The sequence below is a fragment of the Mauremys mutica genome, chromosome 2 (assembly GCF_020497125.1).
Source record: "Mauremys mutica isolate MM-2020 ecotype Southern chromosome 2, ASM2049712v1, whole genome shotgun sequence".
In the NCBI taxonomy this organism is placed as follows: Eukaryota; Metazoa; Chordata; order Testudines; family Geoemydidae; genus Mauremys; species Mauremys mutica.
In genome coordinates this window covers 264917334-264945083 of record NC_059073.1, presented here as the reverse complement: position 1 = coordinate 264945083, position 27750 = coordinate 264917334, and the positions used below count along the sequence as shown (strand labels likewise).

The following is a 27750-nucleotide window of genomic DNA, read 5'->3' as shown; positions in this document are numbered from 1 at the left end:
TTTAGGATGACACGGGACAGGGGGAAGAAGATCTTTTAAAGATTACTTCTAGGATTGTTCTTCCATGTGACCAGAACATTTCAATTTACTCCACCTATATGTAGCAACTGTGTGTTTTTCCTCTGGAATACTATGACACATTCCTCATAAATTCACTGAGGTGATTAAGAGCAAAACTCCTCCTCTTCTTCCTGTGAGGTTGGTCTAAAAGAAAAATGATCTCATTAAAATTAATTGTGGGTGTAAGAAAACTAACAACCCCATCAGGTTCCTGAATAATAGCTAAGGTCCAGCTGCATGATAGCTGGTACATAACCCACCAGTAAAACTCTGTTATTCAAACTCATCCTCCCAACTTCTAGCCTCTGTGCAACTCCACCCTTTTCGGTACTCCAGCTCTCACTTCTTAGAGCAGTAGCTCTCAACCTTTCCAAACTACTGTACCCCGTTCAAGAGTCCGATTTATCTTGTGTACCTCCAGTTTCACCTCACCTAAAAACTACTTACTTACAAAATCAGACATAAAAATACAAAAGTGGCACAGCAAACTATTACTGAAAAATTGCTGGCTTTCTCTTTTTTTACCATATAATTATAAAATAAATCAACTTGAATATCAATATTGTACAGTACTTACATTGCAGTGTATAATATATAGAGCAGTATAAACATGTCATTGTACGACATTTTAGTTTGTACTGACTTCACTAGTGCTTTTTATGTAGCTTGTTGTAAAACTAGGCAATATCTGGATGAGTTGATGTACCCTCTGGAAGACCTCTGTGTGCCCCAGAGGTACCCCTGATTGAGAACCACTGTCTTAGAGGACACCTAAGTGTTGCAGGAAGTGGTTTAGGTGCTCGCTAGGTGGCAGTCTGTAATTCTGGAGGATCTCTCTTCCCTCTAACTAACCAAGTGCTAACTTACTGGAACAGAGTGTTAGATGGAGCTATGCTGCTGGAGCTGTTGCCTTTAGGATGCATAGACAACTGGTGCCTCCTGGTAACTAGGGGGGCACAATGTAAAAGGGGGGAACATGTAACCCCCCCAAGTTGCCTCTGGAGGGAACTTCCAGCCCCACCTCCCTGGGCCAGGGCTGCCAATTCCTCCAGCTCCTCTGGAGCTGGGGCCACAGGAGCGGGGAGCATGTGCCTCTGCACCCGGCTGGGGCCAGCCCTGGCCCGGGGAGACTCAGCACCAGGGTCTGCCTGGAAATCTTGGACACCTCAGCAGCGGGAGGGGCATGGGCAATGCCCCTACGTCCGGCTGACCAGAAGCCAGGGAACCTGCTCCTGGTACCATCCCCAGTGACCCCTGCACCCAGCCCAGGCCTGCTGCACTTTCCCCACCCCACCAGAGTTACCTGCAGAGGAGGGCTCTGTACTTCTCCCGTCGTGCCCTGCCTTCCTCCCCCCATATTTGGCCACTTTTGCTGGCAGCAGATCCTGGGTGGGGAACAGGAGGGAGCCGCTTCTTACGCTGGCTGAAGATGGCCGCTCCAGGTCGCTGACTCTGTGTAGCATGATAGCTGTATGAGAGCGCCTGGCTAGGAAGGCGGCAGCAGCCCACCGCCTACACTCCCTGTCCAAGCCCGGACAGGGACCGAGCAAGCCAAACAGTGGGGGGGGAAAGGGAGGCCTCTGGCTCACTTGGCCCCTGTCCCCGGCAGCCAGGCCCAAGCTGCCTCCCCAGCTGGGTTCTCGCAGACAGTCGCCATGCAGCAGAAAGCAGTGGCCGCCCTTAGGCAGCCTGAGAAGTGGCTGGTCCTGCTCCGCGCCCAGGCCCAGCTGCCAGGGACAGGAGTTGAACAAGCCAGGGGGGAGGTGCAGCAGAAGGACAGAGCCCTTCCCGCCTCCCCCCTGCAGGCTGAGCAGAAATCTGGGGAGCACTTGATGCTGCATGGCCCCTCTACGCATTGCTATGTTTGGATGTAGTCCTGAACATTTGGAGTGATTTCCAAGAGTAAAGGTAGTTCACTCCAGGGCTTCCACCAAATTCTAAGCTATTTACACTGCCTGCCTAAATCCTCCAGCAGTTTCAGCTAAAGAGGGTAGTCACTTCCTGCTCTAAGTGTGCCAGTGTCTTGCTGTTAAATGGCACCTCTGGTCCACCAATAGGTGACTGCATTTCAGTGGTAAGCGAAATGGTTGCCAACTCTCATGATTTTGTCATGAGTCTCATGATAATTATTGTTTTCCTTAAAGCACCCGCTCCTGGAGTCAAGTGGATATGTGATAATTTCAGCCTTCATTCTTAAAGAGAAACTAAGTTTCTAGCCCTCATGGCTGTGGTGAAAGCTTTAAAATGTGACCCTGGTGCACCCTAAAGACTCAACAAGCAGAAGGCAAATAAAAAGAACAGCAAATCTGTTATTTTAAAGCAGGGCTTTGGAGCGGAGCCCAGAGCAGCTCCAGAGCAGTGGAGCTGCAGGTTTTTGCCTGGAGCAGGAGCAGAGCCAGAGCACAGCTCCAAAGCCCTGTTTTAAAGTCAATCTTATGATTTTTGGTGTGCCTGATTCATGATGTTTGAACATTTGGGGTTGTGAGATTTAATTAGTAATCTGCATTAAGAGGTGTGGGTGGAGTTCTGTGAGCTAAGGGGGCTGGAGAGGCGCTGCTGGGTTATGCTGTTCAGGCTGTGCAGACCTAGGTGCTCCCCCAGGCAGGAGCCCTGGCCTATTTGGTCCCAGTGTATATGATGGATCTCCGAAAGGCCTCCCCCTCCCCGTTTGTATCATACGGGGACGGGCATTGCGAAACGGTCAGGCCGGCGGCCGGGCAGCTGGGCGGGGACTTCTGGTAACTAGGTCAGCAAAAGCCAAGAACAATCTGCACTTTCCGCTGTGGATGGGGGAGGGTGACTAGCCTCTTTCTTTCTTCCTTGCATTGCACGGGGGTGGGGCCCGATATATACCCCCATCAGCTCCCTTGCATTGCACTGGGGTGAGACTACACACCCACATCAGCTTCTTTGTAATGCACCAGGCCCGGGGGCGAGAATATACCCCCCAATCAGCTCCATTGCATTCATGGCATGGCATGGCATGGGGGGGGGGTTGGATAGGGAGTACAGCCCCCTGTCCGTTCCCTGGCACTGCACTGGGGTGGGAGTCAGGAATGAGATCCCCCGGGCTGAGGGTCAGGGAAATACTCCCCCTCTCCCATCTGCTCTCTCGCATTGCACCGGGGTGGGGGTCGGGACAATGTTCTTAGGGGCGCACAGAGAAACAGCTCCACTCCAGCTCCCTTGCTCGTTATACAGCGGGAGGGGACGGGAGACTTTGCTCCTGCCACGCGTTGCCCAGGAGGGGTGGCGTTGTGGCCCCGCGGACCCCTCTTCGGGGCTAGGAAAGACCCTTCCCCAGCAGAGCTCAGGGGGGAGGCGGCGGATTTTCCGCCAGTTTCGCGCCGCGCCGGCCTTTCCCTTTCGGGTTCCGGCAAGTGAAGTAGAAACCACTTCAGGCCCTCCCCGCGGGTGCGTCACCGCCCCTTGGGCGGCTGCTCCGGCACCCGGAGCTACCTGCTCTTCCGCCTCTCGCCGAGTTGTCAGCTGGAGCCCGGCGCTGCCGATGCGCCCGTCACTGCCCCGCTGGATGCGCCCGGCTGGCGCCGCGCTGCCTGGAGCCCTGCCTCCCGCGGGGGCGCGTAGTGGCAGGTAACGCTGGCTGGGAGCGGGGCTGGGCGATGTGTGCGGCGGGGTGGGGATCCCCACCTCGGGCGATGGAGCCTCTTGTTTCAGGGGCCGCCCTGAGCTCCCCATAGCGACCCACATGGCGAGAGCATCTGCCCCCGTGTTAGGGGATGTAACTGCTCTTGGGGTGGGCGTTCCTGTATATCGCCCTCCATACACACCGGGTCCAGGAACTGCTCTCGAGATGAGACCGGGGCTTCCCAGACGCTGCGAGTCGCTGGAGCTGCCATCTCCGCCAATGGGATGTCACTTGTGCAAACACAATTTGCAGTTAATCGGTATTGTTTGTAAAATGCTTTGGCAGCTGTTGCCAAAATTGGAGGGGAAACGATCTGTGCACAAGCTGGTCACTGTATTGGAGTGGGATGCTCCTTGCTGTGGGAAAGAATGGAAATGTGTAAAAAATATGAATTTTGGGGAGGAGGGGAAGTTAAGGAAGGAGAGTGGATGGAGTATTCGCTTTTTCCCCATGACACTTTTGGTGGGTTTTAATGACGCACGCATGTAAAGATAGAAGAAGTGGTGAGTGAGACAGTGTGGCAGGCAGTAGTGTAGACCTTGTTCTCTATTGAAGTGAAATGTTTAGTGTAACCCAACCTATTCCCTGGGGCTCCAGCAGGGGCATTGCTCACAAATTAGCACTCCCTGCCCGATGCCTGCTTGGCTACGAGCATAGGGATTCAAAACCAAATTCGCATGAAAGACTTTTCCTGTAAACAACTGAAATACATCTCTTCCTTTATTCTCCAGTCACACCATGTTAGCACACATCCGTTTTCCTCAGTTGTGAGGGGAAAATGGCAATGTCTGAAGGCTTTTTTTAAGGACTTCTAGAGAGGGAAAAAAGAATATTCCTTTGACCCACATTGAAGTATGTGTTTTGGGTCCTTATATGGCCCCACCATGAATTATCTGCTTTGGTCATGTATTTTATTATGGTGAATTGTATTAGATCAGGTATTGGAAAGATGTAGTCAGAAAACATATTCCTCCAAAATTAGGCTATGTCCCTGCTAAAGAGGAACACAGCTGATGTAATGCCTGTGTATGCTCCTAATGTGTCTGTGGCTCACACACTTGAAGCTTGAGTTGGCCAGGATTGTGTTTTAACTAGCTGATAAAGCCCTGATACCCAGGAACCTTTTCCACCTCCCACTGAATTAGTTAAGCACTATGTAAAGCATCCTTGTTTAAAGGCTACATAATAAACTCTAGACAGGGTCCACTTTAAATATAGATAGAACAAATGGCTGTTCAAGGTACCACAGGTGTAGCAGGTCATATTTATTTAATGATATTGTATAAGTGGCAGTGAGGTGCAGGCATGTTCTAGTTTGCCGGTGAAAACCCTTTTCAAGGGATCCCTGTCTCCTAATGAAGATTACTGTCCAGAAAATATTCCATCACACTGTCTGTATTCAGTTAATGGGATAAAGACACGGACAAATTCTGCTTTGTATTACATGGGTGTAAGTCTAGTGTAGCTCCACAGAGTTTAATGAAGTAACACCAACTGTCTGTCTACAGAACTCAGCATAGAATTTGGCCCACTATCAGTAGCTAGTGACAAATATAAAAATGGGGGAATGACCTGGTATTAACAAAGTCCAGGAAATATGTGATGATAAGAAGCCTAGGGACATTGCTTAGAAGGTGCTGGGATTCCTATCAAAGCACTCTGTTCATATTCAGGGGTTCTGTCTAACCTATTAGCCTGTGTCTAGCAGCAGTCTGTTAAATTTGAAAATTCCCCTCTAGAGTTCCTTAAACTGTAGCTTGAAATTGACATGGTTCTTGTCAATTTCATGGCTCTTCTCCCCAATCTGAACAGCCCTAAAGACAATTTAGAGTCATTTAGATTTTTACACTGCTGCAGGTGTCTTTCCTCTGGTTTTGTGGGAGCTGTCTGTCTGCAGACTAAAGGAGATATAGTTGTGTTGGTTCACATCTGGAAGGTTATCAGTTACAATCATTAGGGCTAGACGTTTTTTTTTCCTGTTGAGAGCCTAAATTTTGTAGAAATAAATGGCATAGGCTTTTCTGCAGGGAAAGTTTCTTCTTCTTCCATGGTGGGAGAGTGTACTTGTCAAGCCCTGTCAATCTTTCCTTGAAAGCACTTATAGTAAAAATACAGGATTTACTCTTTTATGTATAACTGATGGCCAGTCACACTACAGTAACACCATGGCTTTTTTTTTTTTAAATGAGGAAAAAGATAAGTAGATGTGTTTTCATTGAGTCAATTAGTTCTCATTTTCAGGCCCTGATTCTGCAAGGAATCCTGCATGGATGCAGGTGCCCTGGGGACTCAGAAAATTGAGACCTCCAGTTATATGTAGGGCTTGGGTTTTCTTTTTAAGACTGAAAATGCAGAAGTTGTTAAAGCAATAGTTTTTCCTTTTTCCTTTTTTTGTTTTGTGAGGAGGCTTGTGACTAAAAACTGCTCTTGAAAAATCATCTAATTGTTCATGTGATGATGATGATGATCAAGTGATGACAGACGATAAAGGAAGTCTCATGCTTAAACTTTAGTCAGCTCACATGAATCCATACATTTTATTTTATTTGGCTTCTGTAGGTGAAAGCAGAATTCTATTTAAAAACATGAGTAAAACCAATTTACAGACTTTTGATTTCTACAAATATTTGGACAACGCTGAATTAAAGTGACAGTGATTTGATCCCAATTTTGCACATTCAAATATATGCAGTACTAAGCAGGCTTGGGGGAAAATAGTAAATTCGCCAGGGGCAAGTGGGAGCCATCCTTGTTGCGTGGTGCTTAAGATGATAATTTCTGCAGAATTTTAGCTTTCCTTTTTTAAAAGAAAAACTTTCTAAACTTTATTGTAATGAAAATCATCTTCCAAATAAAAAAAAGTGTCGTTCATTGCTTTCCCCCACCTGCAGTAACCTCCCAAGTCTCTGATGCAGTCTGCATTTTCCCAAGCCATAGATAATATTCTGGCCATTTTCATTGCTGTTCAGACCTTTGTGGGCAACAGCAGAACTGTCAATGTGTGAAAAATGCTGCTGCTAGGGAAAGTCTTGAGAAACAGCAGTGAAGTCAGGCAGTGGAGTTACTTCTAACCCAGGCTGTTGGAGAGGTGGGTCTTATCTACTCTATAAGATTTCATGATAGCTGTCAATAATTGTCTTAGCCGAATGCCAGTTTACATGATTGGCAAGTGTGTTCAGACACAGTACAGATTTGTAAAAAAGACCTGGCCTTACAATAGAAGACCTGTCCCATCTGTAGCAGCCAGCAAGCTTTGAGCAGGGAGGAAGGATCAGAAAGCTTGTTCTCCTTTCTAGCGGTTTAAGGGTAGGCAGGAGAGAGGATTTGAATGTATACATCTACTTGCCAGTGTCTGATACAAAAAGAAAGACCCCAAAGTAGGGTCTAAGGATAGCACTGTGGTAGAAATCCCAGTGCTCTTTTCTTCCCCCCAAGGCTGGGGTAGTAATTGGGGTAAACTTCATACCAGTGCATTACCTCCCGCCTTTCTGGTATGTGCCCTCTCTCCCCTCTTTCATATCTTCCTCTGGCTCTGGTTAGTCGGTGTCTGCTACAAAATGCTGGTTTTTTTGTGTCCCTCCCACCCTTATAATGCTAGTAATTCCTGCCAGTGCCATGCTTTCCTCGCTCCCCGAAAGCCCCCTTCTTAAGGCCAAGGGCATATGTGCTTGCATTCACTTGGCACAGGGTGATCTGAACTGGTCTAGGTTAATGCAGCAACATTAATTTATGCTGCATGTGGGCGTGGGGAGATGCTGCTGCTTTCTGCCCCCTCCTCTTTCTAGCCATGGAGCCTGAAGGGACTGCAGAGAAGCGGGGGAGCATGTCGCAGAGCTGCCACTTCTCTTTCCGTGGTCCAGATCTGCTGAGTTTTCCTGACCTACGCTCAGACCTGCAGCATGCGGTCTGAAGTTATCAGCCAAGTCAGCCACGTCATTTTCTTTACTTTTCTCCAACGCTGGTTCTGACGTAAATGCTCTCTATGTGTGACTTGAGAAATATGTGCCAGAAGGGTTCCGTGACCTCACAGGGAGGGGAACAAAGATAACATCTTGACCAGAAACATACTGCACTTCCTGACAGTCTTAGCAGATTATGTCCGCTTAGGTGTCACTTTCTGGTTTTCCTCTTCTAATACAACCACGTACTCAGGGTAGATTATGGAAAAGGCAAACAGAACATCTGTGAATGGGATGCACTTTACTCCATTCTAGGGGAAAGGCAGGATCCTCTTTCTCTTGTTTTTCCAAATGGCAGGCATAGAAATTAAAAGGTGGAAATCGACACTGCAGGACTGATTTCCTACCTTACTCGGAAATCTAGATCTTTTTGATTCTGGTGTGCACTCATATTTTTTTCTTCAAAAATTCCCCTTATCTGAACCTTATGATCTTCTGCTTTTCTTTCCATGAGACCAGTGGAGTGAATGATCATATGAGCATGGGGCAGTCATTCAGTGTTATGATGTCTGTCACTTCTGGACAGGTTTGCAGAGTGTTTTGAAAAGAACAAACAAGTGCAGAATTTTGTGCAGTCAACTGTGAAGAGGGACTGAATATACAGAAAAATCTGATTGAACTCATTATATTAGGGTTTTTTTGTAATGGTTTTGTGCAGTGCAACCAGAATTAATTTCAGGTAAGAGTTCATTGGCTAATGAAATCTGCATGAAAGAGAGCCCCCTAGTCTTACTTAACATGGATTTTAAGGAGGCTGGTGTGTGGATGCAGTTTGAGTAGGAAGGTTCTTAGTGTTTGTGTGTTGGGGAATAATTTGGTTGAAATACAAAAATTTAAAATTAATGCTAAGAATTTTTGTTAGTGGAAAAGTGCTCTATATAAATTGAAAAACAAATGAAGAAAAAAATATAAACGTGGAATAAAGAGGAGGATGGTAAGGACAGACGTACTTTTTTCAGATTGCGGAACTGTAGCATTTTATTGGCTCCTCTGGATCCCCTTATGCTCTTACAGGTTTGAATACTGAGCATTTTGTAGCATATATATACTTGCCTCTTAAAGTCAAACCCCATATTTTTTATACTGTATAGATTATGCTGTGGCAGGCACTAGTGGTGTTGCACCATTTAATTTGTACCATGGTGTTACACAACCTGCATTTTGCTTCTCTCATTGTTTGCTGATCAATATCCTTGATTATTGAATGCTTTATGGGATATCTCGTGTTCTTTGGGAGTCATAGTGGAGAAGGAGAAATTACACTTTTTTATAAAGCTGTTGTTCGCTTCTGATATAAAAACAAGGTATATTATTAACGTTTCAGTGTATTGCTAATTATGTGCAGATTTACTAATTATATGTGGAAAAAAGATTTCAGTTTAAAATCTAACAGTATAACAAATACACATTCCTCATCCTGTTCTTTAAGTGCCTATTTAGCCAAAACTATTTGTTTAGATGCTAGTAATGCTTCTAATGTTTATTTTTGTTTGCCTTTTACAGGTGAAGTTTAGAAAACCGGATAGTAATGGAGTATATGAGCACTGATAGTGACAAGGAGATTGACTTGTTGCTAACGCACTTAAATATGTCTGATGTGATAGACATTATGGAGAACTTTTACCCAAATGGAGAGCTGGCAGTTTATGAAGACAGTCTGATTACTATGCGCCAAGAAACAAATCAAAATGGGGGATGTAAAGAATCCTTATTATTCCGTGGAAGAGAGGTTTCTTTGCTGACATGTGTCAGGTACGGGACTGAGGAAGACTTGCTCGCTTTTGCAAATCAGGTGTCCAACACTGCAAAGCAAATTAATGGACAGAGACAACAAGAATCTGGAATCCTATTAAACATGGTATGTCATTTTGCATGAAAAAGAATGGAAATTTTTGAATGTAATTACTGCAAACTAAAAACAAACCTACAAATTCTTAAACACACATTGACATAGTGACATCCAACAATAACAGTAGGAGTTATGTTATAATTGTAGGAAAAGAGTGGTCAATAAGATTATTCCACTTGACTTTTGGGGGGGATGCTTTTTGATTAAATTCAATATTGGAACAGTGTTTCTCAATAGAATTACTTCTCCCTCTTAGTGCTTACTGGTACAAAATGTGATAATCTGATATACACACAGTCTATTTACAGACTGTAGAAAATTACAATAAGGAATGGTTAGCAATGCAGTGAATGTTTATGAATTACAATATGCTTTGTTACCGTAACTCTCAAATGCCCCTCATTTTGAGGTACATCGTTCATTTTGGTCCCAAAGTTATTTGCATTCCATAGAAATCTGTTGTTGAAAACTACTTATATCCATAAATAAACCGTCACGGAACAGAGTGGTAGAAAGAGTTATGCACACAAAACAAATGAATCCCAGAGCATTTAAAGTTTCCAGGAAGGATTTTTTTTTGTCTCCCTCATTTTGGATCTTTGCCACACTTTGCATCCCACATTTTGGCCCTTGGTAGGTAGAGAGGTATGTTTGTTATCCCGATATATGCCCCCAATTTGAAAACCCTGGATCTGAACTTTGGGAACATTTGAACTCTGGACTTGAGCCTATCTTTTATACACAGCCGTGAGTAATGATAACACTGAGTGATGGCTTTCAGAGCAGTCCTATTATTACATGTTCTAAGATACAAAATTAAAAGCTCACTGGGAGTTGGTAGAAATCTAAAACGGAGGGCTGGTGGTTTCACTAATTCTTGACTTTAGGTCATGGGGTATGAAGAACTTGTTTCTGTTGACTCAAAGCTCTTCTCATCCTTAAATCTCCTAATACGGTGGTCTTCCTGCTGTCAGGAGACCTTCTCGTTAAAGATTGAGCATATATAAATAACAGGAATTTCTCAGGTTCCTGAATTTCATTCAGGTTTAGAACTGTTCTAAACCTGAATGAAAAACAAATGAATCTAAACCTTCAAGTGCACTGTTTATTGTATACTGTACCGTGACTATTTATTTTCTTGAGTTCAAAATTTTCTCTCCCTCTCTGTCCTAATCTAAATATTAGCATGGCCCCCATCACCAGAACACTCCTTTTCGATGTGTTCTCTTCATTGTATTGGCAAGGCATTAGCGCAATCATACACATTTGAGACAATTGGGATTAAGTTTTGCAAACTGTACAGTATTTTTGTGAACATATGTTCACTTTTTAAACTAGATGACACTGAAACGTGGCTTTGCTTATGTAGCCTATACATAGAAACTACTGAAAATATTGTGTTACGTGTTTGTGACGCACCTGGGTAGACTTTCAATTAGGTACATGATTATTTTGTGTGCATATCATTTATGCAGATAACAGATATGTGGGTGCACGCAACCAGTTAGGCAACTCAGGAGTGGAGCCCAGGGTATTGCCAACAGGTCACCTCTATGTGGATCCACCAGTCTCTGCCCCCTGAAAAGTGGAGGAGAAGTGGGGAAGGTGCCAGAATGATTGTCATCTTTGGTCTGCTGCAGTGGAAGCGAAGTGGTTCCCCTGCCATGTAGTTGGTGGTGGGACAGATGTCCCTCCATCCCATTCCTTTGCACTCACTTACATAGCTTGGCCTCAAGGACTTCATTCTGGGATGCAGGAATTCTCTTAGTGAAAAAGCTACAGGGCTTATGTTTTTTAGTTACCACCATACCCAGTGTTTTAGTAACCAAGTTACCTGTGTATTTTTCAAGCCACTTTAAATTAAATTAAATATAAATAAATTATCCTACGGTGATCATAATTTAGGGAACATGTTTTGCCAGATGTTCAGTTTCTCATTCCACTGAGGTGAGAGATCAATTGCCCTCACAAAATTTGCTGGGTTAGCACCCAAGAAATTATGATGATTGACAGATTCAGGCCTCTATTCTTAGTTTATTTTTAATAAAGTTTTCATCTTGTTTTTTTTAAATTACCATTGAACCCCGAAGATTACTTCAAAGCATCTCCATTTTCTAAACAACCCAATAGCTAGATTTAACAAAAGTGAAATTACCAATTGCTCCATTGGTCTTGGTTTCCCCATGGAGCCATTCATATGTTTTTAGGGCTTCAAGATAAAAAAGTCCTGTGTCTTCCAGAATACAGAATTGCTTTTGCACTGTCTGACAGAGTCATCAAAGTTTGCTCTGGCAGAATTCTGGAAGTGGAGAGAACCTTCTGATGATATCTTGTTGTCTCGGAAAATGTGAGAGATTTTATAAGGGGAAAACTCACGGTTGATCTGTGGCAGAAGGAGAGGCCATAATAGTTTCTTACAAATGTATCTGCTAATTTCTAAAAGATGAAAAAATTCCTGAGAAATATGAAATTCTTCAGCCTCTGTGCTAGTAATATATGGAATGAACAGAGAGGTGGACATTAAATGTATGCTTCTTTGCATCAGTTTTTGCTCCACTATCCGCAGTGTGTGTGTGTAGTGTAATTTGAAATATAACAACTGGTCTTTGTGTCTGCTCATAATCATCAAAATATAAACAAAAAGTGTTCATTATTTTAACATCTTGAAACAAGTTCAATATTAAATATGTACAATCTCATTCTTTCAGGTAGGTGCAATACATAAATACCAATTTTGTCAGTTGAGAAAATCCTTTTGTTATTGAAAAACATCTTCTGTTATTTCAAGCATAGATAGATCAGATTTGTTTTTACCTGAATGACACTTTAAAAAAACATTAATCTCCACAACATGCTATTTTATGTAGTGTGCAACTGAGATGCTTTGCAATACAGTATGTGAGACACCTTGCATCACAGGTGTGAAACTAAAGTACAGTAACTCCTCGCTTAATGTTGTAGTTATATTCCTGAAAAATGCGACTTTAAGTGAAACGATGTTAAGCGAATCCAATTTCCCCATAATAATTAATGTAAATGGGGAGGAGGGGGAGGTGTTAGGTTCCAGGGAATTTTTTTTCACCAGATAAAAGACTAATATATATATATACACACACACACTATAAGTTTTAAACAAACAATTTAATACTGTACACAGCAGTGATGATTGTGAAGCTTGGTTGCAGTGGTGAAGTCAGAGGGTGAGATATTTCCCAGGGAATGCCTTACTGCTAAATGAACTAGCAGTTGACTGAGCCCTCAAGGGTTAACTCGTTGTTAATGTAGCCTCACACTCTACAAGGCAGCACGAATGGAGGGAGGGGAGACAGCATGGCAGACAATGTGTGTGTGTGAGAGCAGCACATAGCAGTGGGGGGAGGGACAGCTGAACTGCCAGCAATTGATACCCTGCTGGGCACAGGGAACTTAGGGGAGCTGATGGGGTGGAGGGCTGCCAGTTGACTCTGGTTCCAAGCCCCCACCAGCTAGCTCCAATAGACTGCTCTTTCTGCAAGCAGTGGACAAAGCAGGCAGCTGCCAAACAACGTTATTAAGGGGACCCGGATGACTTTAAGTAAGGAGTTACTGTACTGCATTGGTCCATTTTTGTTTCTTTATGTGAATTCAGAACCTTGTTAAATCCCAGAAAACAGACTATCCATATCTGGAATATATCTTTATAGTAAAATAAGACTTACTTAATTGAAAACTTATTCACTGGAAGTATAATAGCATCAAAAATCGAAGTGCTTAGTATATCATCAATAAAATTTACAGATTTATAAAATCATGTAGAACTTTGTTTCATGGTATAATTCAAACAATGTGAGGACACATGGCAAAGTTTAAGCCATATTTCTGCCTTTTAGTAAGCTGCAGAAAATCTCATTTCTTTATCATTTGTAAGTCTTATTCCCCTGCACTACATGTGATGTTAGGAAATGCAGAAAGTCTTACTCATCTTCAGTAACATACTCTGTGAGTAATAGCTATGTGGCATAACAGGTTATCAGATTCCAGTAAAGAACAAACAAGCCTTCAGGTAAACTTGCACAACCCTCATGGTTAGTCTCAGTAAATGTGGTGGTGCTGCCAGGCAATTAATTGCAACTTATAAAAGATTAATCATTGAATAAAAGTGTAAATATATCTGCCAATAATGAGTAGGCCTCACGCTAGTCTCATTCTATGTTTCTAAATAAAGACTACTGAATATATCATAGGAATCACATGTGTGCAAAGGTGTTTGATCAAGAAATGCTGAATTAAGTAGACTTAAGTAATGATGTGATGACTGCACATGTAGAATTTTCTGAAGTTGAAGTATCTACCTTTCTAACATTTGTTTCTTTGCTTTTTTTTTCTTTTATAGATCACTCCGAAAAACGGACGCTATCAAATTGACTCCGATGTGCTTTTGTTTCCATGGAAGCTGACTTACAGGAATATTGGCTCTGATTTTATTCCTCGTGGAGCTTTTGGGAAAGTTTACTTGGCACAAGACAGAGAGACAAAAAAGCGAATGGCATGCAAGCTGGTATGTTAGTATGGTGCTTTTCTCCCCAAGTAAATATCATGCAATGTGATATATTTAACACATTAAAAGAGGATACTTCTGCATTTAATTTCAGTGCCAGTTGGGGTATCGCTGTTGGTTTTATTGGATTAGATGGTGCGGGGGTGGGGGGGAAGCGGGGAAGGGGTGGGAGAAGAAATGTTCTACAATTAACATTTGCACTAATAAAAAAAAATTTCAAGAGTGCTTAGAGTTTGAATTACTAAGCATGGCTTTTTTCCTGGAGTACTGTCAGCAAAAAGTTGAAATGTTGCATTCTGCATTTTTTAAGAAAGCACATCTCTTTAGAGGAAACCCCTCATTTTGGGGATGTAAGAGGTAACGGCTTCAGCATTCTGAAAACATACAATGATTTGTGTTACTGCAGTGCTGTGCAGACCTGTTGCCTAACTAGTATTCTTGAAGTCTTTACATTAAATCTTAAGCCATCAGTATGACACAACACTGGAGATGAAAACGTAGCCCCATTGAATTCAATGGCAAAACTCTCATTGGCTGACTCAAATGGAGCCAGGATTTCATCCTGACTCTCTTTTGAATGGGAAAGGCTTGCATTAGGGTCCCAATTCAGCAGCACACTTACATGCTATTGATTTCACTGGGACTTAAGCTCATGTATAAATGCTTTCCTATATCAGCTTAAGTGAGACTAAATATGTGCTATTTCCATATTTGCTTTGAGTGTATTGTAAGGATAAGTAGGAAAAAAAAATCCATGATTTTCCACAGCCTGGGGTTTTGTGTCAGGCCCATCTCTTGTATGAAAACAACTCTGCATTTATCTTCAAAGTACGACATTGTCTTTAGTAATAAACCCGTCGGGCCAAACTAAGGCTCAGCAGTGATGAGCTGCCAAAATCTTTGGAACTGGTTCCCTACCGGGTCTTAGGCGGCATGGCTCCGGCGGCTGAGGGACCCGCCACTGAAGACCCAGTAGGGAACTGCCCAGTGAGTACACCCCCCACCCATGTCCTTCCCCCGACTGCCCCGCTCAGAAACAGCAACCCATAACCCCCCCCTGCTCCTTGTCCCCTGACCACTCCTTCCCGAGACCCCCAACCCTAACTGCCCCCCAGGACCCCACCCCCTGCCCAACTTGCCCTGCTCCCTGTCCCCTGACTGCCCCGACTCCATCCACCACCACCCCGACAGACCCTCGGAACTCCCACGCGGCGCTTACCCAACCCCCCCCTTCCCCATCCCCTGACCGTCCCCCCAGAACCTCTGCCTGATCCAACCCTCCCCCGGCCCCAGCCTCTTACCCCTGCCGTGGCCGGGCCCAGGGTTGGGGCTGGGCCGGAGCCGGGCAGCACTGCACGGCTGGAGTCGGGGCCAGAGCTAGGTGAGCTGGGGCCGGGAGCAGGGCAGGGAGCTGCCAGAGATTTTGTTAAATTTAAAAGCCCTTTTAGAACCAGGACAACCGGTTCTAAAAGGGCTTCTAAATTTAACAACCGGTTCCCGCGAACCGGTGGGAACTGGCTCCAGCTCACAACTGAGGCTCAGGTGGAGCCATGCTCCATGCCTTCCCATCCCCCCTTATGGGCCATGTAACAGTGCCAAGAGTGGGTGCCCTCCTTGCCTTTGCTCAGGGAACGTGGACCTGGCTTTCCCCTGTGCAGAAGACCTGGAAGGAGGGACTCACATGCGCTTTCCCGCCCCATAGACCCAAACCAGGGCTTCTTTAATTTGGCACTTGTTTGTTTAGCTGCAAGTGTAAGTAGGGGCAGACACTCCTGTTCAGACAGATGTTAGCAGCAGCAGGTGATTCTCAGCATATAGATGAGACTTCAGATGGCTAATGGGAAAATGGAGCTTTTCTTTTTTTTTTCTCCGGAGCCAGGAAGTCTGGTCAGAATTTTGCCTACTCCTTTAGGTTTTGATGGGAATGGATGTTGCTAAATTGCTTTTGTCTGGGACATTACAATCCCTTTGGGCATAAGTCCAAAAGCTGTGTCTGTTTTACACAGGATGTGTCTGAAACAGAAAGGAGGAACAATTCAAGAGCAAAAATAAGCCTATTTTAATGAGTAAATAGTTGTATTTGCCTTTGTTTTTAGTTAACATATAGAAAACCTAGCCGTAGAACGGCTAACTTCAGAATAAGTTTTGTTCAAGCTGATCTGTCTTCATTTTGTCTCAATTTCCTAGGTCCCAGTAGAACAGTTCAAACCATCAGATGTTGAAATCCAGGTCCGCTTCCGCCATGAGAACATTGCAGAGTTATATGGTGCTATTCTGTGGGATGAGACTATCCATCTCTTTATGGAAGCAGGAGAGGGAGGATCTGTCATGGAAAAGTTGGAGAGCTGTGGACCTATGAGAGAATTTGAGATCATTTGGGTGACAAAGCATATCCTCAAAGGACTTGATTTCCTTCATTCAAAAGGAGTCATCCATCATGATATAAAACGTATGTATCTTTCATTCTTTAAAAGGCTATTTCTTTTCCTTGTTACACATGGAATACTTACCCTTTTTTTTTAATGCTTCTACTTTAGAGGACAGTTTTGAGGTGCTGAGGACCATCAAATCCTATTGGCCTTAGAGGGGAATTGGCTGACTGACACTCAGTATCTCACAATATCAGGCCCTCAGAATAGAAGCCATTTAAACTGATCTTTTTACTGCTTTTCTTTAATGATTCTGGTGTGCTGAAACATCACTGTTTGTTCCGGGGGGAAACGTTAGAGCCCTTTAAGTAATCCAACTCAAAATGAAAAAAAGAACCTGAAGAGTTCAAACAAACACTCTGATTGGGCCAAAACTTTGCCTCTCTCTGTCTATTTTGTCCTAGGGTGAACAATTTGCCCTTCTGTTTTAGTTTTACATTGTTGGTGTTTGTGTTGTGGCTTTGCATTGCTGTTTCTGAGACTTTGTTCCCACTCTGTAATTGAACTAGGCATATTATTAATTTTTTATTGGGGATTATAGTTTACCTTCTATCAAGGCACCTGTAAATGCTAGAGCCCATAAATATTACTTCTGCCCAGCAACACCACAGAGGTCAAATCCTGCTTTCTCAGGGAAGCATGGGTCTTAATTAATATTTGGTCTCTAATATTTACTTTGCTGCTGATTCTGCTAAACGTGGGGGTTTAAAAGTAGGACTTGAAACATTTGAACTTACTGTTAGAGTAACAATACACAAAATGGTGGCCCCAGTAGTTTGTCAAGAGCTGCTTAATCTGTGGTTATGATTTTTTTTTTCAATCTTACAAGTAAACTTTGAAACAGTGGCAACTATTAAATTAAATCATTTTTTTCCTAGTTGCATTTTGTGTCTTTTTCCAGTAAATATCTTGCAGAGCTGTTCAGTCATTGACCGTAACAATGGAATTAATTAAAAGTCTTTCTAAACACCACATATGAGTGATACATATTTGACGTTTGGAAGAATTTAAACTTTTTTTTTTCCCCCAATTTTCCAGCAACTTTTCACTTCCCTTTTTGGGCTGGGTTAGGAGCATTGGTTAGGTAGATCAAAAGACGGGCTTGAGAGCACCAGTTTTGATTGGTGTCCCCACAGGCCTGGATGCTGTGTGGTGGTGATGCATTGTATCATCTTGTGGTGACGGGATGTGTCATTGGCAAGAGAATGGGGATAAGAGAAGAATTCTGTCTGAAAGGAGCCAAGCAGCCTGAAGCTAGCCAGACAAAAGCACATGTGTGTGCAGTGTACTGAGTGAGGCAGAGGGATGTCAGTGGTGGTCCCCTCCTCCTGTTTCTATCTGAATGAAGAGCTTGACCATGGTGGAGAATCTGTATTGGTGCAAAACCAACTGGAAATGGAGCGGGAGTGGGAGACTGTCCTGGAGACTGTTCCTGGAGCTTTTAGATATTTCGTCCATTCTACAAGTTGAAATTTCAGAAGTGAATTTATGTAAAATCTCTGGAGCTGGCAATGGAGTCTCCTGTCTCCTTTTGGAGGAGGAGCAGGTTGCAGTGGGTGTCTCCCTCTTGCCTTCTAGGTAGAAGAGAGGGAGCATTGGTGGAAGGGATGAATCTTACTTTAAGGGAGTAGAGGTAAAAAAGGACTCCCAACTGGGACAATATTTCTTTCCCCTCCAGATTCTGTCGGTGGGGAAATCTCAAACTCCCGGATCCGCTTCAGATTCCCCTACCAGCAAATCCTCCCTTCGCCATCCCTCAGTGGAGGAGAAATTCAGGGGAGCAAAGCTCCACCAGGCGAGGGCCAGGAGGAGAAACTCCCCATTGGCTTTCAGCTGCACCTCTCTGAGCTCCGTATTTTTAACCCTTGGCTAAGATGCTGTGATATCAAGAAACTGCTCTTTTGAGGCCCAATCCAAAGCCCATGAAAGTCAATAGACGTCCTTCCGTTCACTTGAGTGAGCTCAGGATCAGGCCCTTGGTATTTGCAGCCCTTCCAAAATGAGGAGTTACTGGAAGTCTTGTGCTAGAGCTTACCCAGATAAGATTTCAAGCACATATCTCAAACTTTGTAATCTACTCTAGGGAACAATAAGTGCTGGTTCAGGCACCTATCTCAGTTACTACTTGTGTTTCTAGCAGGGTCACTCTCTTGTTCACTTTCATACTATATTAATCTGCGTCTTCACAACTGTGCTAACAGTTGTTAATAAATCTGTGAAACCAGAGAGCAGACTCATAACCAGAAAAACAGCTGAAAGCTCACTTGAAGAACCAGTAAGGTGCAAAATGACGAGTCTGCTTCATTTTTCAACTTGCACAAGGGCAGATTCTCAGGGACCACAAGGTTGGATGCGGTTTTGGTTTTTGAGTTTTGGGCAAGCAGAAAATCCCCTTTTTAAAATACAAATATCTTCCACTACTCATTTGAAAAGAAGAATGGCTGCAAGGATTTAGCTCAGACTTTCCACACACAAACAAACAACCTCAACCCATAGGTTGTTTTTAAACATGGAAAGTTTCATCCCCCAAAGAGTTGGGTGTTTTTATTTTATTATTTTATTTATATATTTATTTTAAGTTTATGAGCAATTGGAAACAACACTAATGATTTTTCTTGCATCTTAAACTATGATGTTCACTACCCTGAAAAATACAGCTACATAATAAATATGTGATTCTGAGGATTACTTGGATTACCTGCACTCTGATTTAAAAGACAATTCTGCATGGATGTAGGAAACCATGATATAAACTCAGAGCAGGCCTGTGGCCAGGGGAATAGCCACTTTGTGCATGCTCTGTTCCCAATAATTTTTACAGTAACTTCTCACTTAAAGTCATCCCAGTTAACATTGTTTTGTTGTTACGTTGCTGATCAGTTAGGGCACACGCTCATTTAAAGTTGTGCAATGCTCCCTTCTAACGTCGTTTGGCAGCCGCCTCCTTTGATCACTGCTTGTAGGAAGAGCAGTCCATTGGAGCTAGCTGGTGGGGGCTTGGAACCAGGGTGCACCGGCAGCCCCCCTATGAGCTCCCCCTATCAGCTCCCTGCTCCCCTAAGTTCCCTGTGTGGCAGCTGCCCAGCAGGCTATCAATTGCTGGCAGTTCAGCTGTCCTTTCCCTCACTGCCATGTGCTGCTTCTGCCCTCTGCCTTGGAGCTGCTCCCCTGAGCCTCCTGCTTGCTGTGCACGGGGGAGGAGTGGGGGGGCGGGAGGAGGGGAGCTAATGTCAGGGTGACCCACTCCTCCCTGCTCCTGCACCCTGCTTACCCCATCTCCATAGAGCAGAGGACACACACGGCAGGGCTCAGGACAGAGGGAGCTTCCTGGCAGCAGCAGCGGTCTCAGCTTGCTGATCTACTTAAAAAGGCAATGTACTTAGAGTGGGGTCAGCGTACTTAATGGAGTAATGCACATCTCTCTCACACACATGGTGTGTGTCTGTTTGCCATGCTATCTTCCCTCCCTCCATTCGTGCTGCCTTGTAGAATGTGAGGCTACATTAACAACAATGAGTTAACCGTTGAACTAGCCAATTGCTAGCTCATCATTTAGCAGTAAGGCATTCCCCGGGAAATATCCCACCCTCTGACTTCACCACCTCAACCAAGCTTCACAATCATCATCGCTGTGTACAGTATTAAATTGTTTGTTTAACTCTGTGTATAGTGTGTGTGTGTGTGTATATATATATATATGTCTTTTGTCTGGTGAAAAAAATTTCCCTTGAACCTACCCTCCCACATTTAAATTAATTCTTAAGGGGAAATTGGATTTGCTTAACATTGTTTTGCTTAAAGTCGCATTTTTTCAGGAACGTAACTACAACATTAAGCTAGGAGTTACTGTACTAGGAAAACCATCAAGAAGTTATTGGTCTGAACAGTATTCAATTCGATTCCGCACTGCTAAGATGTACGGGCGAGGCAGTGAGGCACAGGGGTGGTGAGGGAAGCCAGTGGCACTGTGCCAACTGAATTATGACAGCTGCCAATGAGGCTGAGGGCTCAGAGCGCTGCAGAGAGAAAAACCCTACGTGTGAAATCCCTCTCTGCTCTGAATCCTAGGACCCCTAAGGATTTGGCGGCTCTGCCATTTACCGGCTCCATGAAGCCCAAACACCTCGAGGTGACCCTTGTAGAATTGGTAGTGCCATCCCTGTGGCTTTCACTGTTGGAAAATAGTCTGACCTATAAGATCCATGTAATACTTAGAGCTAAATAACTTACTGCCGGTGATGGTGTTGATCTGTGAAGTGACATATAGGCTGAATATACGTCTAGAGCTTGGACTGTCTTCCCTTTTCCCATTCTAGTTCTGTACGAGACATTTATGTTGCACAATAAATGGCACCAGCTTGCTAGACCCTAAACCCCTGTCTTTTTTGTTTGTTTGCCTTTAGCCAGCAACATTGTTTTCATGTCAACTAAGGCCGTTTTGGTGGATTTTGGTCTAAGCGTTCAAATGACAGATGACACCTACTACCCCAAAGACCTCCGAGGAACAGAGGTAAGAATGTGTGCACAAGGAAAGCCCTGTGATTGCATCGTTGTTGCGTTGTAATGATTCTCAGACTTTCCAGAAGACTTGAGTGAAATTAATGTCTTATTTTTTAAAAATCATTTTTGTCTCACACTTAATTCGTTTTGTGACATAGACTTAATTACAATTGACTTTTTAGATTAGTGAGTGGGGAAGTGTAACTGTTCTATCTTGTAAATTTTATTTATTATCCTCAAACTAGTCAATTTATTAACTATGGTTAAATCCAGATCCAAGGGCGAAATTCTGGTCCCACTAAAGCCAATGGTAAAACTCCCATTGACCTCAGTAGGGCTCGGGTTTCACTCCGAGGGATAGCTCCACAAATCCAACATTTGGATCCCAAACCCCCTGCTCAGCTGCAGCCAATCCTGTAGACGTCTAAATTCCCTAGGTGTCTAAGTTTCTGCTGGTGAGCACGCGCAAATCCACCTCCATCCTGACACCTGGTGCCTAGCTCTCGCTTAAGCCCCAGCAGGATCCTCAAACCTGATGTTCCCCCATATAGGTGTCTAAAATATATGTTAGGCCCCAATTACGCACAGCTGTAAGCTCTTGGATAAGCCAATGGGGCTCCTGACAGGTTTAAGTCTTTCCAGGATTGGGGTCTTGCTTAGCAAACGAGAAGCGGCAGTTGGCTTGGATGGACGAAGAAAGCATGGCCTTGCTTAGTACTGCCAAAGAGGCTGTGCTACAGGAAATGTTTTCACTGGAATGCTGACTCGCTTGTCATTTTGATAGCCTTTCCGAGCAAAGAATAAGTATGTGTTTAAAGGAGACGTTTACATAACCCTCTCCAGAGGAGTGACGTGCTACTTGCAAGGGCAGCACAGATTAGTACGTTTCAAAGACACAATTTATGTTTCTGGGAACATTTTGTTTCAGGAGGATGCTGGAACGTTTTTTCTGGCTTTCCAGTCAGAAGAGTTCAGAACTGAGATACTTTTACCTTACTAAAAATAACTAGCTCCTTGCCGTTAAGCTGACAAAATGCCTTTTAATTCTGTATGACAGTGTTGGGTATGGAGCTGTGTGGTGGGAAAGAGGTGAAATCCTGAGGTAGACTTTCCAAGGGAGGGAGAAGATGTGTGTAAATAGAGAATATTTAGGTTTGTGGCATGGAAAGGTGGAGTTAGGCTTGCTTGGAATTAGACCAAGAGTGCATGAGCCAAGTTCTGCTTAGTGAGAAAAACACACTTGCTTATTTATATAGGATTGATTAAACGACTCTGTAGTGTGAAGCCAGTTAAGTGCTCACAGTCCTGTACCTTCACAAGGCATATGCAAATTCATCTAGTCCCTTAGTGCATAGACACATCTTCCACCTCCTGGGGGCGGGAGAAAGACACTCAGAGGGCAATGGGCCTCGGTGGTTGCTGTGCTGTTGATGCATTGCAGCCTCATAAGAGACATAGGTGGGATTGTGGAGAATGGGGGTGGGGAGACTCAAACTTTAGGTAAAGCTTTGTGGGAATACACACAGGCTACCCCATGAATTTTAGAGCCTAGAAGGAAAGACTCATGCTGTGCTTCCTGCTGGCCTTCATCTCCTTCCAACCCCACCCTCAGCAGTGCCTGCCCGGCTTGCAAGGTTGCTGTGCCATCAGTGGGTGGCCTAGCTGCCAGTGACCCACCTGTGTCACCTCTGAAAGCTCTAGAGGGATGGTTACTGCTAGTCTCTGTCTAGGCAGGTATTTATACTACAATCACAGCTCTGTTATTTGAGTGGTAATGCTGTGTGTGACTTGCCACATAGAGCATTCCAAGGTTAAGGTCTTGTTGCAGGGTGATTTTGGATAATACCAGTTGTTTTACCAGTTGTTCAGAGGGCATTGGATGAGGGGGAAATGTAAACTAAAGCAAATATACTGGCCTGCAAACCTAATGGGTGGACAATGCAATGGCCTGTTGAAATTTAGCTCCCCAGGCCCATGAGCTCTGGGAGTGCTGTGCAGGCAGCATCCTCATCCCCCAGCAAGAGAGAGTGTCTCCGGCAGCCTGGCCAGCTGATTACTGAATAGAGCTGATGGCTCCAAGTGAAGTTCTCTCCAGGCTGAACTGGAAAGTGTGATGGCTGCGTATTGAGGACATGCAGGGTGTACAGTTGAACAAATGACGAGGGGGCATGTCACTGTCCAATTGTGGTGCCTAACCTAGGGGGAAGGCAAAAGCAGAGGCTCACCTTCCTTTCAATGCCCTTCCCAGATTTACATGAGCCCCGAAGTGATACTCTGCAGAGGCCACACGACGAAAGCGGACATCTACAGCATGGGGGCTACCATCATTCACATGCAGACTGGCAGCCCACCGTGGGTGAATCGATACCCTCGCACCTCATATCCATCGTACCTCTATATAGTAAGTATCCATAGAACAGCTTAGGTCAGCCAGCCAAACAGAGAGAGACCCCGCTGGGTTCTTGCTGGTAAATCCCCAACCTTCCAGCGGAGTCTGAAAGTATTTGCTGCCACAGAAATGATGCCATTAGCCCAGCTCTGAAAGAAATATTATAAAGCAGAAAAGCAGGTTGTGATAACTTAGGAGACTGAGAAAGAGCCAATATTAAGATTAAACGGCTACAGTTCTACGGCACTTGGATGTTCTGTGAGGATGAGCTTAGAGTTATGCAAAGCTCAGTCATTTCAAGTGCACGTGAGTTCACATTTGTTGCCATTATGGGGTTTGAACAAACCTAAAAATCCCAGAGCGAAATTAACTAAAAGCCTCTCAATTTCACCCAGTTTTGCACTGAAGCCTGGTGAATTTCTCATGCACAATGCCTTAAATGGGCTCCAGTTTGCTTAAAAGGTTTACAGGCCTTTGGCTGAACAAGTCTGAATCTTTGGTTTACATTTAAACCTGAAAGCAGGTTAGGTTTGCATGATTACCTGTTCCATTGTGACTGTTCAGAACAGTGCCAGAGTGGCAAGTTTTTATAACTTGTGAGTTATGAGAGGGGAATTCCCAATTGTCAAAACTGCCAATGGCAATGAGGAAGTTATCATCTTAATGCTGAGAAATCTTTCTTTCTTGTTTGCTAGATACACAAGCAAGCGCCCCCGTTAGAGGACATTGCAGAGGATTGCAGTACCAGCATGAGAGAGCTGCTGGAAGCCGCTCTGGAAAGGAACCCTAATCACAGACTCTGTGCTGCAGACTTACTAAAACATGAGGCCTTGCATCCTCCACCAGAGGACCAGCCACGATGCCAAAGTCTGGACTCGGCCCTGTTTGAAAGGAAAAGGCTGCTGACAAGGAAGGAGCTGGAGTTGCCAGAAAACATTGCAGGTACAACAGCAAGCATCCCACTCTTGTGCTTTTATACTCTATTCCCCATCTATATTGTATTCACTGAAACAGATAAAGCTAAAGGGATCCAGGGCCTCTTGACAAGAGAGCTTAGTAAAAGTCTTGACAAGATGAGGTCAAATGCAGGTCTCAATAAAATATGTGGCAAAACTCCCATTGACTTCAGTAGGACCAGAATTTGGCCTAAATTCTGTAATTCCAGAAGAATCAGCTTGCCAGAAAACCCTGGCAGTCCTCCAGGACAGTTTTCTAAAAGTACATATTACATTACTGAATTGTTTGAACTCTCTCCAGTACTAAGGCCTTTTTATTATTAGGTATTAGTTTGGGAGTTTTTTAATATGACTTTGTTTTATTTTAAAAACTCTTTATACCTTGACCATGAAGTTGAGGAGTGTCAGCACTGACATGCAAGGCCTCTGAAAGGGACTGTTTAAAAACAAAATGCAAATGATTACGCACATACCAAGCCACCATACTGTGTGCGATACATGCTTATAAAGGGTGAGGCATGAACCAGTTAAAATCTTACAGGATTCAAGAATATAATATCAGGTCCGAAGGGAGATCTGGCGCCGGCAAGCTGTTAACAGCCTGTATTTCTCTTTTCCTTTCTTTTAAAATATTTGTAGTCTACAAATACTTGTAAAATTTGGTGGACGCATCCTGGCAGTAGGCACTTAGAAAAATAAAACACAACCAAACAAAAGCCCTAACCCTGATGAAATGCTTTCTGTTATTTACTTTATTTTTAAATTATTTAAATCACACCTATGCCCATGTGTAATCAGTAATATGGTACAACAAAGCCCCAGCAGCATTAAAGTAAATAAAATAAAAATAAAATTATGTTTCTATAATGGCACGATCCTGCTGTTTGCTTTGTTAGGTGCACAGTCCTTTGGCCGCTACAGCACTCCAGAGGCAGGGCTCTGTTGATGATCAAGGGGCATTTGGCCATTAATCTGGGACTCTGAGTTCGGTGTGCGAGTGCCCAGGACACTCATTATAAAAGTGCTCGAGGGAGTTCTGAGGTTGCAATAGCTTCTTCAGAACCATTGCAATTTATGAAATCATGTGCTAAGTAAAGCAGAGGCCCAGCCCTAGTTCTGCACTTTGCACTGCCTAAGTGATGATGTAATCTGGCCAGTGGAGGGTAGTTCTCAACTGGCATAATGCCAGCAGAGCTCCCTCTATAACGCCAGCCTGTCCTTTGGAATCCTGGCTTAGGGGAATGTCAGGAGATGATGGAGCTCTGCTTCCTTCTGGCAATTCCCAGCTGGTGTATGGACCTTTAGAGACTAGATACAATTTTCATTCTGCTCTATCCGGGCTCTGGGAACCTAGGAGCTGTAACCGGTTCCAGTCCCCCCACCTCCACTGAATGAATCTGGCCCTTTTGGTCTGGAGATGCTGATGACTTGCAATATTTTGTTTAAAAATTTAAGCTTTTTTGAATAAGTCCAAAAAAAGTAAAAATAAAAATTAGGCCATTCAAAAATGTTGGCAGTGTTTTAAATGAGTTTTTATCTTAGATACTAAGGTATTTAACGCATTTCACCTCTTTCCTTTTCAGATTCATCTTCATGTACGGGGAGTTCGGAGGAATCGGAGCTGTTAAAAAGGCAAAGGTCACTGTACATAGACCTTGGTGCTTTAGCTGGCTACTTTAACATTGTTAGGGGACCACCAACATTAGAGTACGACTGACTCTAGTGATTTCTTGTGTCTGCTGGTCGGAGTTGGAAATCTGTCTCTTCAAGCTAATTTTGTTTATAAAATAGTGCCTTTTTGAGCTGTAAAATGTGAACTGCTTTTAACTGCACAGATGATTAAGCTAACCAATTTGTGGACTCTGGTAAATGTATCCCAAGCAAGCAATAACATGTTCCCTGACAGCAAACCAACAATACGAAGGAGAAAAGAACACCTTATTGGGAATATTGTTATCTGGAGACTTTCCCTGCACTGTGTGGTTTTTTTGTACATGCACTTTACATGTTGTGGGCTATTTAAATTTTATACAAGTAGAAAAATCCTTTCATTTAAAAAAATTGAATATTTTGGGGCAGATCCTCCAGCATGACTGAGCTGCACTCGCTGTAAGTCTGGCTGGGGAGAATTTGGGCCATCTTTGGCAATCCTATCCAATCTTCAACTGGCTCAGCCTTCGGCCAATCTCTCAGGGCAGATTAGGGCAGCCTTCAGACTGATGTGAACCATGCCAGCCACCAGTGGGCCTTGGAGCTATGCATCACGGGGGCGTACTGGTCACTCTGTCTTTGTCCTTCCCACACCACGAAAAAGGTGGGGGGTATGTAGGAGTTTCTTAGGTGGCTCCACAGCACATGGAGGTTCTCTGGGAAGGGAGAATCCTCCACAGGCTTTAGGCCAGCGTTGTGCTATGAGAGCAATGCAACCTTCCCTCACAAGCCAAGCATCCTGGCCCTGAACCTACATGTGATTCTGAATGTTCTGTACATTAGAGCCAATGCAAGTATATCTAGGGCAGTGATGAGTTTGCGGCCAGCAATGTTGGGAGAATTCCTGATTGTTGTATTAATCACTAATAAGCTGAACAGAATGCTTTAAAACTGTACATGTTGAACTGACTTAATAACTATGTATGGGAAAGCATGTCAATAGTGACAAGCTGTGTTTATGTTCCTATGGAAACAATTTATCTTGTTCTCGCTATGCCTAATGTATCTAAAACGTGTTGTTTTGGATGATAGTAAAACTGTGTAAACTACATAGTTCTGTACATCCCATGGGATGAGAATGTAAACTTTTATAAAACTCTTCAATGCTTAGGATCATATCTCTGTTAAGCATTTGTTAAAGATGGCATACTATGTATGTTGTATAGCAACTCCCTTATGAAGCAAGGCCTCGTTTTTAGATGTAAATTATTTGATGGCGCCTATCCAGGAGATGATCTTAAACTGATTATTTTCACTTTGATACCAGTACGATTGGATGAATAAATCCGATGTGTTAGGAAGTGTTCATTCTGTCAGTTCTTTCGGGATATTTAGTTCTGGCTGAATTGCAGAGCCAACTGGGAGAGCTTACAGTGGGCTTGTGGAACTCTGTTTACACTTTCCCCTGCCAATGTAAATTACTCTTGTCCAGTGACAACGTGAGGGTTTGGGGGAAGATCAGTGTGACAGTTGTATGGGTGCTCCCAAACCTCTCTGAACTACCAGGGAAAAAGGAGTGATCTTCATGCCATCTCCTGCCATCTGCTTATCAATAGTTGCCAACATTTAGAAAAGTTTCCGAGGTACCAACTTTCAAATAAACTTTGGTGGAGGATGAGGCTAGGGGAGGTCTTGGAGTGCTAAGCCTCCAATCAGTGGAGGGTTTTGCGTGCACTCTGGTGAATGTTAGGCATCTGTATAGATCACTTCAC

At 43.9% G+C, this 27750-nt stretch overlaps 1 protein-coding gene and 1 long non-coding RNA gene across 4 annotated transcripts; one reads left to right on the top strand and one right to left on the bottom strand.

The window, feature by feature from the left end:
- Positions 1-96: 96 nt before the first annotated feature.
- LOC123362810 lies at positions 97-3839 on the bottom strand. The gene is made up of 3 exons (XR_006576580.1): positions 3520-3839; positions 1364-1512; positions 97-204 (listed from the first exon to the last, which is right to left on the bottom strand). It is a non-coding gene; the product is annotated as an uncharacterized LOC123362810 (long non-coding RNA).
- Positions 2678-27339, top strand: MAP3K8 (mitogen-activated protein kinase kinase kinase 8). 3 transcript variants are annotated; one of them, XM_045003295.1, is made up of 8 exons: positions 2678-2798; positions 9172-9526; positions 13890-14054; positions 16242-16503; positions 20887-20993; positions 23232-23384; positions 24068-24314; positions 25912-27339. In XM_045003295.1, the coding sequence occupies exons 2-8, from the start codon at positions 9197-9199 to the stop codon at positions 26043-26045; spliced, it is 1398 nt and encodes a 465-aa protein (XP_044859230.1). In that variant the 5' UTR covers positions 2678-2798; positions 9172-9196; the 3' UTR covers positions 26046-27339. The 3 variants fall into 3 exon arrangements, with proteins under 3 accessions (XP_044859230.1, XP_044859228.1, XP_044859229.1); XM_045003293.1 differs by lacking the exon at positions 2678-2798 and adding an exon at positions 3420-3654; XM_045003294.1 differs by lacking the exon at positions 2678-2798 and adding an exon at positions 8103-8347.
- Positions 27340-27750: the final 411 nt, after the last annotated feature.